Source organism: Phocoena sinus, chromosome 6 (assembly GCF_008692025.1).
Source record: "Phocoena sinus isolate mPhoSin1 chromosome 6, mPhoSin1.pri, whole genome shotgun sequence".
Taxonomy (NCBI): domain Eukaryota; kingdom Metazoa; phylum Chordata; class Mammalia; order Artiodactyla; family Phocoenidae; genus Phocoena; species Phocoena sinus.
The window spans coordinates 2,549,986-2,563,882 of record NC_045768.1 but is presented as its reverse complement, the minus strand read 5'-3'; the positions used below and the strand labels follow the sequence as shown (position 1 = coordinate 2,563,882).

The 13,897-nt window shown below is 65.0% G+C and overlaps 1 protein-coding gene across 3 annotated transcripts in view; it reads left to right on the top strand.

Annotated features, from left to right (window-relative positions):
- The window catches only part of BRD3 (bromodomain containing 3), a 33,123-nt gene that overhangs the window by 11,184 nt on the left and 8,042 nt on the right, over positions 1-13,897 (top strand). For all 3 annotated transcript variants that reach the window (XM_032634009.1, XM_032634008.1, XM_032634007.1), the window contains exons 2-8: positions 3,284-3,609; positions 4,460-4,597; positions 5,190-5,337; positions 6,103-6,317; positions 8,123-8,494; positions 10,829-10,957; positions 13,037-13,228. In XM_032634009.1, the coding sequence (XP_032489900.1) occupies positions 3,397-3,609; positions 4,460-4,597; positions 5,190-5,337; positions 6,103-6,317; positions 8,123-8,494; positions 10,829-10,957; positions 13,037-13,228 (1,407 nt within the window). In that variant the 5' untranslated portion in view covers positions 3,284-3,396. The remainder of the gene's footprint in view (positions 1-3,283; positions 3,610-4,459; positions 4,598-5,189; positions 5,338-6,102; positions 6,318-8,122; positions 8,495-10,828; positions 10,958-13,036; positions 13,229-13,897) is intronic.

Genomic DNA, 13,897 nt, shown 5'->3' with positions numbered 1-13,897 from the left:
CAAAAGAGAAATCCCTTTACACTTCTTTCTTTTTGCAAAAGTAACACGTTCTTAAAAAGAAAAAAAAAATCCACCGTTCAGAACCGCCGGCAGAAAGGGAGAAAGCAGCCTTGGGGCCCGTATGCTGTGGGTGTGAGGCCCTGAGTGCTGGGGACGTCCATCATCTTCCTGCCCCTCGTGGGAGCGTCCCGAGGCGGCGTGGGGCCTTCTGCATTCCCGTCCATGCTCAGCCGGGGTCTGGTTTCCTCGGGGTCGCTGTCGGGTCTGCAGGATTGCGGGAGAGGCAAGGCCAGGCTCTCGCTGCGGCTCCGCTCGCCCCGGACGTGCCGGCCCTGAGGTCTGGGCTCCGTGTGAAGGAGTGAAGGCTGTGCCCCAGGAGGGAGCTGCGGGGCCCCTTTACTCCGCCCGCCATCCCAGAGGGCACAGCGCGGGGTGACCTGTGCGAGTGTATGTCCCACCAGAGAGGGTCATGCCCGAGCGCCCCGGCTGTCCCTTGCCAATCTCCTCCCCAGCCACGCAGCCCTTCCCAGGAGATGGATCCTGGCTCCTGGGATGGAAGGGGCTTGGGGAGGGGGGTGCCCCCCAACCTCTCACGCTCTAGCTGCCCTTCCTTCCTTCCTCCCTGTTGAGCTGGTGCCCAGGCTGCCGGGGACAGAGGGCAAGCCAGGCGCCTGCCTCCGCCGTGGGGGTGCTGTGTGGCACCGCCTGACGGGGGACACTGTGACCCCTGCGGTCATCTGCATGTTCCTGCAGGGCTTTGAGTGCATGGGGGCCCCCCCGCCTCGTTCCAGTGGAGGTGCTGGGGGCAACATTCCTGTTTGCAGAGAGGGGGAGGTCCCATTGCCACGTGCCGTCCCCCAGGCCGTGGGGCATCCAGCACCTTTTGCATGTGTCGCCTCTAGACCTCACAGACCCTGCTGGGGTCCCAAGTGTTTCCACACCTTGGGACTCCCTGTGGCCTGGGGTGAACGCTGGCATTCGGTGAGCGTGTGCCGGGCCAGGCCCTGGGCTCAGAGCTTAGCCACGCAGTCTGGGACCCACCCCACCCCACCCCGGCTCTGCCTTGCAGCCAGTGGGTGCTCACCCCACGATGGGGTTGTGTCCTGTGTTTGCTGCGGGGGCCGGCTTCCTGCTCAGCCGTGGGTGTGGGGTATTTGGTGATTGGTCAGAAGAGGGAGGCAGGGCAGAGGCCAGGCCGAGGGTCCTGATGGCAGCCCCAGCACATCCCTGCAGAGAGCTGTGTCCGTCTGTCCTTGTGCTCGGAGGAGGCCGGTGTGCTGTGTCCTGCCCATTTTCTGCTCCCTGGACCATGCAGCAGCAGCGCTGGGTACTGGGCATCTGCCCACCCGCCCCACATCCGGCGGCCCGCAGTGCACCGGGCTGGCATCTAGGCCCAGGGTGAGGGGGTGGCAGGAACAGGGTGCATCCTTCCTTCACGGATCCCGGGTCCCCCCACGTAGGGAGCCGCCTCAGCCGTCCCGACCTGAGCGCTCTGTGTTGGATCCCTTTAGTCTCACAGAGCCCTGTGGGGACACAGGGGGACCAGATCCCATGGCTGGCGAAGGGCAGAACTGGGATTGCGAACAGGAGCCTGGCCCCGGCATCTGCTCTGCACCCCTGAACTGCCCGGGGTCCGGGAGGGTCCGGGAGGCCCTGGCGGGTGGTGGCATTGGGGCAGAGGAGCCAGAGGAGGAGAGGGAGGGTGCGGGCCTGCGTAGCCACAGCAGCCAGGACAGGGAGACGAGTCACTGGCCAGAGCGGGACAGGCAGTGCTGGTTTGGACAGGAGCCCCGTGTAGGGCAAGGCCATCGAGGGGAGAGGGGAGGGCAGGCCCGTGGGAGGTTCGCAGAGACCCCAGCAGGAGGCGGTGGTGCTGGGCCAGAAGGAGTCAGACCTGCTGGGGGTGGGGCTCCAGGGTGAGCACTCAGGCGCCTTTCCGTCGGGTGGTGTGTTGCAGCCTCAGCGCCGCCAGCCTGGCGGGCACAGCCGCCCTCTGTACGGAGCTGCCCTGGGGGCCAGGGCGCTGCCCCGGGTTGGCGAGATGGGGGCGCATGAGAGGCGCCCGCTTGCCCGGGGAGAGTGTGGAGGACAGGAGCTGCAGGCCCCCAGGATGGCGGGCGGGGGGGCCCCTAGGGGTGCTCCAGAGCGCTCCTCCGAGGAAGGGCGGGCAAGCGGGGCAGGTTTGCTCGGTGGCCAGGTGTGCGCGGCGTCTGTTTTGAGTCCTCTTCCCTCTTGGTCGGGGGGCGCTGAGGAGGCACTGGCTGGGGTTTAACAAGCCAGCATGGGGGGGCCCTGGTCTGTACCTCGCACTGATGACCGTGGTGTAAACAGGCCCACGTGGCAGAGCAGGCTTCCGGCAGGACGTCCGTCAGCCAGCTCGAGAACTCTCCCAAGTTTTAACGATCTGCTTTCGCACGTCGTAGAGAGCATGTTTCCAGCGGCCGACACACGCTGCTCTGTCCTCCCCGAAGGCTGGCCCCCAGGCGGGCCCTGCCACCCAGCCCAACCCGGCTCAATCCCGTGACAGGTGCACATAAACACCTACGGGGTAGCAGCGTGCATGATGCCGCCCGGGTCCAGATTGCGTATGCAGCCCCCAGCGCGTTTTGCGTCCGCAAGTGACATTGGGGCCACCGACTTCCTTCCAAGACGTGGTGGGGTTTTGATATTGGGGGCAGCCCCTTCACCCTTTCCTGCACAACATTCCAAGAGTCGGGGTGTGGTCCTACAGCCCCTCACTCGCTGAGGCTGCAGGCTCCCATCGCCTTCTCCCTCCACCCCACCCCGTTTGGCCGAGGGCCGGCCGTGTCCACGGCCCAGCCACCATCACAAACCAGAGCCCGTTCTCACGGTCACGTTAGAACCTCCATCGGTGGCCTCACTCAGAGGGCCCTGGCTCCGTGTGCCACGCGTGGTTCCACGCACGTCGTGCCGGTCCACATCGTAGCTCTCCACGTGCGGATCATCCCCTAAAGTGTTGCCACAGTCAAGAGCAGCGGGCGGCTGGTGGGCGGTGAGCCGACAGTGGCCCCCACCCGGACGGCCGCCTCCCCACCTGCCCAGGTGGCACCTGCAGGCATTCTGTCCCGTCACCTGTGCCTCTCCCTGCCCCAGCCTGAGGGCAGCAGTGGGAGAGTGGTTCTCTGACAGGTGAGGGTTGGCCTGACCGGGGGGAGTGCGCCGACGTGGCCTCACATGACCGCACGGCTGTGCTCGGGGACCCAGATGAGGCGGCGGGGCCTGCGGTGACCGGCCGTTCCCTGCCGTCCCTCCTCCCCCGCAGGTGCTGCCTGACTGGGCCCAGACATGGGATGTCGCACCTCGGCGGGGAGCACAGAGGAAGCCAGGGCCTCGCCGAGCTGCTGCCGTGACGGCCAGTGAGCGAGCAGCCGGAGGATGTCCACCACGACGACGGTCGCCCCTGCGGGGATCCCGGCGGTCCCGGGCCCCGTGAACCCGCCCCCGCCGGAGGTCTCCAGCCCCGCCAAGCCCGGCCGCAAGACCAACCAGCTACAGTACATGCAGAACGTGGTGGTGAAGACGCTCTGGAAACACCAGTTCGCTTGGCCCTTCTACCAGCCCGTGGACGCCATCAAGCTGAACCTGCCCGTGAGTGGCCCCCTACCCGCCGGCCCTGCCCCTCCGTGGCCCCGACTCCTGGGAGGACGGCCCCCCTGGCCTTGGCAGAGATGGTGCCTGGAGGCGGCTGGTCCTGCTAAGCCAGGCACAGCTCAGGACCCACAATGACCAAGGAGCAGAGGGGATACTTAGGCGAGTGGGGGAACGGAGGGCGGCTGCCCAGGTGCAGGAAGCGGGGAGAACCCTTGGCCTGTGGGGGGATGAACGGGGAGCCGGCGATGGGGCTCAGGCCTAGAGGCTCACCTGTGTCTTCATCCCGTGCCCGGCACTGTCCTGCGGAATGACACGTGCACACCTGAAACCCTGTGCTCGAGAGGGGTGCGGCCCACTTTCCCAGGGATAGCGCCTCAGCTGCATGCCCGGTGCCGACCTGACCATCTGACGGCTTTCTCTTTTGGACCCGAATAGAGAGCCCCTGAGTCCTGCGAGGGGAAGCCCTGGACTAGCACTTGGCGGCCTGGGTCCTGGGCCAGCTTGGCTTCTGGGCACTGCGGGCCCCCAAGCGAAGTTTGGAATCTGGGGAGGGGTCTCAGCCCCACCTCCAGAGCCTAGAACAGCTCTGGGCTCTGCCCCAGCCCTGCGGGTCTGTGCGTCCACACAGAACCCTGCTTAGGCCAGGGGCTTGGCAGGGATTATGCTGGCCGAGCGCTCACCCCAGACCTGACGCCCACCTGCCTTCAGGTGAACAGAAACTTGGGTCCAGCCCCAGTACCCAGATCCCTGAGGAGACTGCCCCCTGCACAATCTCTGTGCTTGGGAGTCACGAAAGTCGTCATGAATTTGAATCCAACAGTAACACCCCTGAAAATCTCTTTCTTAGGATTACCATAAGATAATAAAAAACCCAATGGATATGGGGACTATTAAGAAGAGACTGGAGAATAATTATTATTGGAGCGCGAGTGAATGTATGCAGGACTTCAACACCATGTTTACAAATTGTTATATTTATAACAAGGTAAGAAAATGGTGTGGCGTGGGCCCTACACACCCCTGTGAGCTGCCCCTGGCCCGGGGAGGCCTGGGGTGGAGGGCCAGCCTGGGGTTGGCCCGGTGCCCGCCGGGCTGGGCTGGGCGCTTTGCAGCAGCTCTCAGACAGGCCCAGGGTGCATCCCAGCCTCGCGCTCAGCCCTTGTCTGGCCGCGATCCCCTTGTGTGGGTCCCACAGGCTACGTGTTTGAGCGGTTGCCTTGTGTGTGGACCGCCCCGCCCGGCCCCGGCCCCGGCCCCGTCCCCTGCTCCAAGGAGGGAACATTAGAACAGCCTTTTCGGAGGGCGTCGATATATACCAGACGCTTTAAAACGTCCACACGCTTGGACCTGTTTTCCTCCGTGGGATGGGATAAAGGGTGGTTTTTATCCTTTGTGTTTTTTGAATTCTTCCAAGAGTTTCCGCGTTAAAATATATTCTTTTTGCCTCCCTCCTGCCCCGCCACATCCCTTCACAGCTTGCTAAATAAATGTTTTTCTTGAGCAACCACCATGTGTTTGTCTGCTGCAGACAGACGGCTCCTTTCCAGCAGGTAACCTTGCCTCTCCTGTGTCTTCAGCCCACAGATGACATAGTGCTCATGGCCCAAGCCTTAGAGAAAATTTTTCTGCAGAAAGTGGCCCAGATGCCCCAGGAGGAAGTTGAGTTATTACCCCCTGCTCCAAAGGGCAAAGGCCGGAAACCAGCTTCGGGAACCCAGAGTGCAGGTAAAGGGGTGGACGCGCAGTCCTTCTCTCCACCTCTGGCAGGTGGGCAGGGTGCCGATGACAGCGTATCTTCTGAGGGTCCCTCCGCCCCTCTGGGCTCAGTTTTCCTGACCCAATCTGCAAGGTTGGGTCAGTGATGATCGGAGCTCCGGGAACCGGGCCTCTGCTGTGTGTGGCCTGCAGGCCCGGTGACCTTGCTGCCGCCTGCCTTGGGGCCTCGCTCCGGGCAGGGACCGCGTTCCTGCTGTGTCCCCGCGCTGCTCCTCTCCCACCCGCCTCACCCCCCAGCTCTGAGGACACCTCTTCTGGAAGCCATGCTGTCCCTTTGTCCCCTCCGAGGACTTTGCCTCTTCAGCACACTTTGTGTTCTCTGTGGCCTGTCAGGGAGCGGTGGGGATTAGGGTCAGCACAGGGGGTGACCTTACCTGGCCCGGGCACCTGGAGCAGAGGTGCACCCTGATGGTGAGCTTCCTGGGCAGCCCAGCCCTCCAGAGAGGCCAGGGTGTTTCACACTTACAGACGGGGCTGAGGCTGGTTACCTGTGGAACCCGAGTCAACCCCCTGGCTCTTCCTTACCGGGCTGTGCACCTTGTCCTGGCTCGCTCATTTGGACCATGGAGGCAGCCACGATGAGGGCCAGGGTCTTGGCAGGAGGGGCTCTGCTGGCACCCGGCGGGCCCTGGCTGGAGGGGATGGTCCCGGCAGCGTCCAGAAGCATCGCTGGTAGAGCCGGGTCAGTTCAGCCTCCTTCCCTTTGTCCTCAAGGTACGCAGCAAGTGGCGGCCGTGTCCTCTGTCTCCCCGGCAACCCCCTTCCAGAGCGTCCCCCCCACAGTCTCCCAGACGCCCGTCATTGCTGCCACCCCTGTGCCAACCATCACTGCAAACGTCACGTCGGCCCCTGTCCCCCCGGCTGCCGCCCCGCCCCCTCCCGCGACGCCCATCATCCCCGTGGTCCCTCCCACGCCGCCCGTTGTCAAGGTGAGCTTCCCCCGGGGGCGTACTGGATGCAGGCAGGTGTGGGGCGGGCGGGCAGGAGGGCCCTCCGCCGCTTTCCCCTGGCACCGACCGCTTGTCGGGCGTTGGGCGTATGTGACTTTGGACGGGTCCCCTCCCCCACCACGCCCGTGAGGTGGGCCGCGGTTCCTGACACCGACAAGGAGCCCGAGGCTCGGAGCGGCAGGTCACACAGCTGGTGAGGGCGGCTGCGCTTGAGCCCCAGCTTCGCCGGCCTTTGCAGGGCATGGGCCGAGGTGGGGGGTGCAGAAAGGAGGGGGGTCCCGGCCCTCGCCGCCCGCGCTTGCGCCCGGATTGCCTTGGCGTGGGGAGGGCGGTGGCGGCCTCCGCCTGCTCCTCGCGCCCCCGTGAGTGTGCGCGCACGTCCCTCCCCCGGCTCCCTGCGGGCTTTCCACGGCCGGGCCTGGGCTCGGAGCGGGCGCCCCCCGCGAGATCTGGGGGCCAGCGAGGACGGCTGAGTCTCCTGCTCTGAGCAGGCCCCCGTGCCGGCCACTGATGTGTATCGTCTTCTCCGATTTGACCCTCACAGCGAGCGACCCTCTGGGGCAGGCAGTATTTCCCCCATCTTACAGATGAGGAAGCAGGCGCTCAGAGGGGTTAAATGGCTCCCCCAAGGTAAAACGCCATCTCCGTCGCTTTCCTCTCCCCCGTGGCCTTCACTGCCTGTACTCGGGCGGCGCCTGGCCCGGCCGCCCCACTCAGCGCCCGGCTGTCTTGGAGCATGTCCTGTCTGCCATGGCCCAATGAGCCCCCGGGCCCCGTGGCACATGCTTGGCCTCCGTGGGCGCCCGTGAAGTGTGTGTGGGTGGCTGGCTCGTGCCCGCCAGCCTGGGGGCAGCGGCTTGGCTGGGGCGGCGACTTTGGTGGCGCTCAGACAGCAGACCCCCGTGAGGCCGGCGGCCCCGGTGCGCCTGGCTCCCAGGGGCTGCTCCGCCCGCCCGAGCTGAGGGGAGGGGAGCGCCCCGGGCTGGCCTCGGGGTCACAGCGACCCTGGCCACCCAGGCACGAAACACGCTCTCACGCGCTGGACACACCCACCAAGTGCTCGTTGGTCATTTCCGTGTTTCCTCCCCCGGTGGGAAGTAGCTCTGTGACGTCTGCTGCCCTCAGGGTCAAGTCCAGCCCTGCCCAGGCACTTAGCGCCCCCCGAAGTCCTTGGTCCCCAACCTCTTGCTGCTGCTTGTGTTTCCCGGCTGGGCCGCTGCCCCCGCCCCACCCCCCGCATGCTCCTCCCGCCCCCCTCGTCCCGTGGCTGCCACTGTCCTGGGAGCGCCAGCTTTGAGGCCCGCGTCTGGGACGCCCCTCTGGCCTTTGACCAGCGGGGGTTCTCTCGTCCCTGCTGTCCCCAAGCCCCAGTCCCACTTGGTGACGGTCCCAGTCACGGTGCCACCTCGGTTGTGCGAGTCCCTGAGCCGCGGCCCAACCCCAGGCGCGGGTGGGCTGCGTGCTGCATCTCACGCCGCTCGGGGTGGTGAGCGCCCACCGTGACGGCGCGGGGCCTGGGGTCTTGGCGGGTGGGCGGGGCTCAGGGATGGCCCGGGGGTAGGTTCGGAGTCCAGCCTCACCACCGCCAGCTGTGTGACCTCGGGCCGGCAACGTGGCCCCTCTGAGCCTCGGTGTCCTGCGTGGCGCGGGGCCCCGGGAGGATGGCCGCGACCATGCATGTCCTTGCTTCGCTCGGTGCCTGGCGGCTGGTCCGCGCTCCAGGGGCGCCACCGCAGCGGTTCTGATCCCGGATCCCGGGGCTCACTGTTGTTTTGCTGTCGCAGAAGAAGGGCGTGAAGCGGAAAGCAGACACTACCACGCCCACGACGTCCGCCATCACCGCCAGCCGCAGCGAGTCACCCCCGCCGCTGTCGGACCCCAAGCAGGCCAAGGTGGTGGCACGGCGGGAGAGCGGGGGCCGCCCCATCAAGCCGCCCAAGAAGGACCTGGAGGACGGCGAGGTGCCCCAGCACGCAGGCAAGAAGGGCCGGCTCTCGGAGCACCTGCGGCACTGCGACAGCATCCTCAAGGAGATGCTGTCCAAGAAGCACGCAGCCTACGCCTGGCCCTTCTACAAGCCGGTGGATGCCGAGGCCCTGGAGCTGCATGATTACCACGACATCATCAAGCACCCGATGGACCTGAGCACCGTCAAGGTAGGTGGGTGGTGAGCCAGCCGGGCCCCCTTCCCCTGTCTGGGCGGCCCCTGGCACCTGCAGGGCGGCCTGACGTCCCGAGGGTCTGTCGTGGTGCTGATGTCTTGTGCCGGCCCGGGGGCAACGCAGCAGGCTTGGGGCATTGCCCGGCTCCTTTGGCCTGCCCTCCAGCGGCAAACGGGGCCTCAGGGCTGGCCCGGGGCCCTGGCGTGGGTCTGGCAGGGTCAGGGAGGAAGGTGTGCTCTGCCCTACGCTCACTGGACCGGCAGCTTCCTCGTCATCTATCCCTCTTGAGCCGGTTTCGTCATCTCGTTCATTTTCATCCCGGCGCGTTTGCAGGTCTTTGTAATGATGTTAGGCAAGGTGGCCCTTTCCCGTGGCCCAGCCCCTCCCTGGACAGAAGTGGGCGCTGGACGGGGTGGTGGCAGAGCTGAGACTGGGAGCCCCGGCCTCCCGATTCCCGCAGCAGGGTCTTCCTGCACTCGCGGCTTCGCCCTTGGCTTTTGTGGGTTTTCCTCCGGGTCAGGTCAGTTGTGTACAAGCAGGGAAGAGCAGGTCTGGGCCAGGCAGAGATGGAGAAGATTCCCTGGCTGGCAGCGGCAGCCTCGAGGGCAGGAGACCTGGGGTCTTCCCAGAGTGCGTGCAGGAGGGGTTCCTGAGCCCCCATCGGGCTTGGGCCCCAGCACAGCTGCCCTTCCTCGGTCTGGATCGGTCTCTGACGGTCTGAGGAGCGTTCCTGGCCGTTGGACCGTTACCTGGAAAGGTAACCCCACAAAAGGGGCAGGTGGTTTCTTTGCACCGATGGGGTCTGGGCCCTGAGCCGCTGGGCTCAGTCACTCTGCCTCGTGTACCTGGACACTGCCTCGTGTATACCTGTCTGGGGCAGACTCTCTCTCCTTAATGGAAGTCTTTCTCCCCGCCAAGGGCCAGGACAGACCTGGCCATCTAGGGCAGTGGTTCCCGGGGAGCTGGCCGAGTCAGGCGGGCCTGGCTGGGCTGGGTGACCGAGCAGCTTCCTCACCTTCTCTGATCTTCGTCCTAACTGCGAGGGCAGGGCTCTGGTCTTCTCGGACTCGCTCAGTGCTGTAGTGGCCCTGCTCCTCCTGGGAGCCCAGGAGTGTCAGCTACTTTTCTTTGACTGATTTTTTTCTTTTAATTTGTGTAAGATGGGAACAGAGGGTGAAAAATCCAAGCAAAGCAGAGGTGGGTGGAGAGAAGACCTAATCTCTGGTATCGTTGCCACCCTTTCCAGAGATCTTTCCAGCTAATGGTTTGGTTACATCTTTCTGGATTAGCTCCTGGCTCAGGCTGGCTCTTTCCAAGCAGGTTTTGACTATGGGGCAGTGGTACTTGGGCTCCCAGATGTACCAGGAAAGTGGCCGGCTGTCAAATTAGGGCCGGAGTCTGAGAATCTTGCAGAAGTTGAGAGGGTCTCGGGTGCCCATATCTCCTTCCTGGCTGAGCTACCCCAGACTGGGGAGGCTGTGCAGAGGGCTGGAGCCAGGCAGCCCCAGTGCTGTGGGAAGCTCTCCGGGGGCGGGCAGAGGAGGACGGTGTGTCCTAGGCTGTAGAGGCTGCAGGTCCTGGAGTCTGACCACCACCAACCCCTCCGTCGAGGCCAGGACTTTGTTAGTCTAGGTGCCGGCGAGGTAGGTGGTTAGATTCCAGCCCACAATGTCCCACTGCAGCAGAGCACGGCCCCCAGGATGAGCGGGCACCTGTCATACCCCCGACCCACGGTCCCTGACTGACGAGCTCATATCTGTGTGAACCCATCAGGCGTGGGGAGCTCTCTCCCTCGAGAGCCGTTGCCCCGTCTGCCCCGATCTTAGCTGCCACACTGTGTCCCTGGCTGGCTGCACTTCTGTCCCCACCTGCAGAGCCAGTCATCCCGTGCTCCCGGCGGGGCAGTGGGACGACCTGGTGCTCTGTGAAGCAGGCTAGCTAACAGGACCTGGATTCTCAGGGGAGAAAATTAAACGTCTCATTCTGAGAACTGAGTAGCCCCCTAAACTGGTAGAGAGCGGCTTTTCGCCAGAAGTGGCTTGCTCCCCACCGGAGCTCCTGCCAACAGGGGTGTCGGCATGTGAAAAGTTAGCCAAAACGTAGAGCTGGGGACTTTGGTTGCGGGAGCTGGAACTTTGGGGAACACCTTTTTCTTTCTCCCTGAGTGTCAGCCTCTCTGTGGGGTCCTGGGCCCTCCCCTCCAAGCCCTCGGGGCCACCCTTCCACCTTCTCCCTGGGCTCCCAGACGAGGTCTCAGGCTGGCGGTGGACGTGCGGAGGGTCCCGAGGCACAGCGGTGCCCTCACGCCCCGTGGCTTGTGTGTTACAGAAGAAGATGGACAGCCGTGAGTACCCAGACGCACAGGGCTTTGCAGCCGACATCCGGTTGATGTTCTCCAACTGCTACAAGTACAATCCCCCCGACCACGAGGTGGTGGCCATGGCCAGGAAGCTGCAGGTAACGCCAGGTGCTCTGTGTGGGGAGGGCACAGGTGGGATCAGCCGCTCAGGGCAGGCACCCGGGAAAGACATGGGTGTCTGGGAGGGCATGTCTCCCGGGGGAGGGGCGGGGTTGAGGGGCGGGGTGTCTGGGGACCTCGTCCACGGGCATGTTTCCCCTGAGCGGCGGCCGAGTGGCGGCCAGGCCCCGAGCCTGCTCCCCAGGGACGTGGTGGCCAAGAGGCCAGTTTCTGCCTCCTGGGAGCTGCAGGCTCAGGTGGGCAGCGGCAAGCAGGTGGGGGCCAGCGGGTATTCTAGCCAGGGTGGAGACGGAGAGAAGGCAGACGCCTGCTGCCCTGCACTTCACCGCGTGCCGGGGGCCCCTCGTCAGGAACCCGCTGGTGCGGCCCGTGGGCGCCGTAGCGGGGGACGGCTGTTTGTGTCGCCTGTTGCTTTCCCGACCACAAGGCAGACGGCACGTGGGAGAAGCGGGCCTGCAGGGAAGCGCAGTCTGGCCCTCAGTGGTGGGACTTCGCGTACACGCACACGGATCTCACAGGCCGAGTGTGCGCACACCCCTGTACGTGATTATCTGTCAGAGCCTGAGGGCTGCCGCGGGTTTCTGTACGGGCCAGTACACCGAGCCTGTTCTTATCTCTCTTTGCCATCACGCAGCCTGTTGCTTTTGTAAATACAGGACCCAGAATGTTGTCCTGTAAGACGTTCCCAGTCCCTTGCTCAGAACCCTTTTGAAAACCCGGTACGGTAACTCGGGAGCATCCTTGGTCACCCAGGCCCCGGACGGGGCCTCAGGGGGAGCCTCCTTCAGGCCTCTGGGTGCCTGCCCTAATCTTCCTTACCTTCCTCCCGCCTGTGGGCCCTGGCTGCTGCGGGCTGCCCCCTCTGTGCACTGGCTCCCACTGGGGAGTGTGGTAGAGCGGTCCTGGTGGTCCCAGTACACCCAGAGGAAGCGACCGGGACCCACGGTTTCATACCAAGACCATGAAGCCGAAAGGCTCAGCAAAGCCCCGTGCTGTCGTTGCTCTGTTGATGCTCCTGAACCTTGCGAGTAGTTCCACGAGGAGGCCAGGCGGCACTGGCAGCAGACGGGCCGAGGGCAGCGGCTCTGATTCTGTTCCGGAAAAGGTGGTCTCTGCGGTGCGGCCACGGAGGTTGGGCACCTTAATCACCGATGCCTGTTCAGTAATTGGCTGTTGGTTGTGTCAAGTCAGGCTGGGTGGGGTTAGAGCCTGACGCTACAGCAGCCTGATGTAGACCCACCCCCACCCCCTGCCGGGGCGGGGGGGGCCGTTTGCCCAGAGCGGGCCAGGTCATGGCCTTGCGAAGCAGCGTACCTCTGAGATGTCTTTACCCCAGGAGGAGATTCTGGGGGACCAGGACCCAGAGTAGGTTCTTACGGGAGCCGGACGCCTGGTCGGTGGGGCTGCACCTTTTGCATGTAAACCAGGTGTATGTGGCTTCAGGTGTCCGAGCTAGCAGAGAGAAGTCTCCCTTCGTGGCCACTCATCCTGTCTGAAATGAACCTGGGCCACCGGAGGGGAGGGGATCTTTGCTGAGCGTGTGCTCCCAAGGCTGTGTAGGAGCGGGCAGTTTGGATAGGACAGGACTTTTGCCTTTTGAGCCAACTTTTGGACCCAACTCAGAACGAGATGTGATACTACAGTAACATCACAGGGGAGAGAAATGGGGGAAGCCAAACGAGCTCCCAGATCCAGTGGCTGGGGGGCCCCCCCGGAACAGGGTCAGAGCTCAAAGGAAGGCCCTCTCACTGTCTGTCAGTAGGTGGCAGCCTTGGACCGGGATGCTGAAAAGACTTGCAAGCCGTGGACGGGAGGTGGGGTGGCTAATAAAGGAGCTCGTGTGCCAGCTCCTAAAAGGCTGTGTCTGTGGCCGTTGACTCTGCGCCCTCTGGCCCTGGACCGGCGCTCAGGGCCTGGGGAGGGAGGGGCAGAGAGCAAGCCGGGGTGGGTGGCGTGGGGGCAGCCCAGCGCCCTGGGCAGGCTGGGTCCAGTCTCCCCGACTCCCCGGGGGCTGCCCACGGGCGTCCAGGACCCAGGCGGCCCCTGCTGTCCCGCAGGACGTGTTTGAGATGCGGTTTGCCAAGATGCCGGACGAGCCGGTGGAGGCGCCCACGCTGCCCGTGCCCGCGGCCCCTGTGGTCAGCAAGGGCGTGGAGAGCAGCCGCAGCAGCGAGGAAAGCTCCACGGACTCAGGCAGCTCGGACTCGGAGGAGGAGCGGGCCACGCGGCTGGCGGAGCTGCAAGAGCAGGTGAGTGGCCGGGCCGGGGACCGCGGGGGCCCAGTCCCGGCCGGGCCTTGATCCGACGTTTGCCCTGGTCACCCCCCCACCCCCACCCCAAGCCACAGCCGTCCTCCACGGCGGTGTCGCTGGCAGGGCACCCGGCGAAGGTGTCGGTTCCGAGGGCCCCCTCGGCAGTGCCTGCAGGCCCGGGGCCCTGTGAGCCCGACCGGGTCGGGACGTCCCTGGAGCCCTGGAGCCTCCTTCCGCTCCAGAAACGTCTGGGAGGCACCTGCGGAAGCCACAGCCGTGGGGCTCCACGAGCCTGTCTGGCTGGGGGCGGGCACGGGCTCCGCAGCTCTGCCAGAGCAAGGTTGTCCTGCCTCGGCCTCTGACCACCTGTGAGTCGGCCCTCCCCGCCGCTTCGCGCGCCTCACGTGCAAAATGGGACCAAGAGGTGCTGGATTCCTGGGGGGTGGGGGGCCTCCAGCAGGGAGGAGACAGTGAGGTAACAGTGACCCTGCCGGCACCCCGGTGGGGCTGGGCATCTGAGCTGAGCCTTGTCGGGGATGACGGTGCAGGGAGCATGGCCCTGAGGTGTAGCTGTCAGGCCGGGGTCCCTCCCACGCCACGTGACGTGGCTGGCGTGTGCGAGCCTGGTGCCGTCTTGGCCCGTCCACCTGCTAGAGGCTGGGGGCT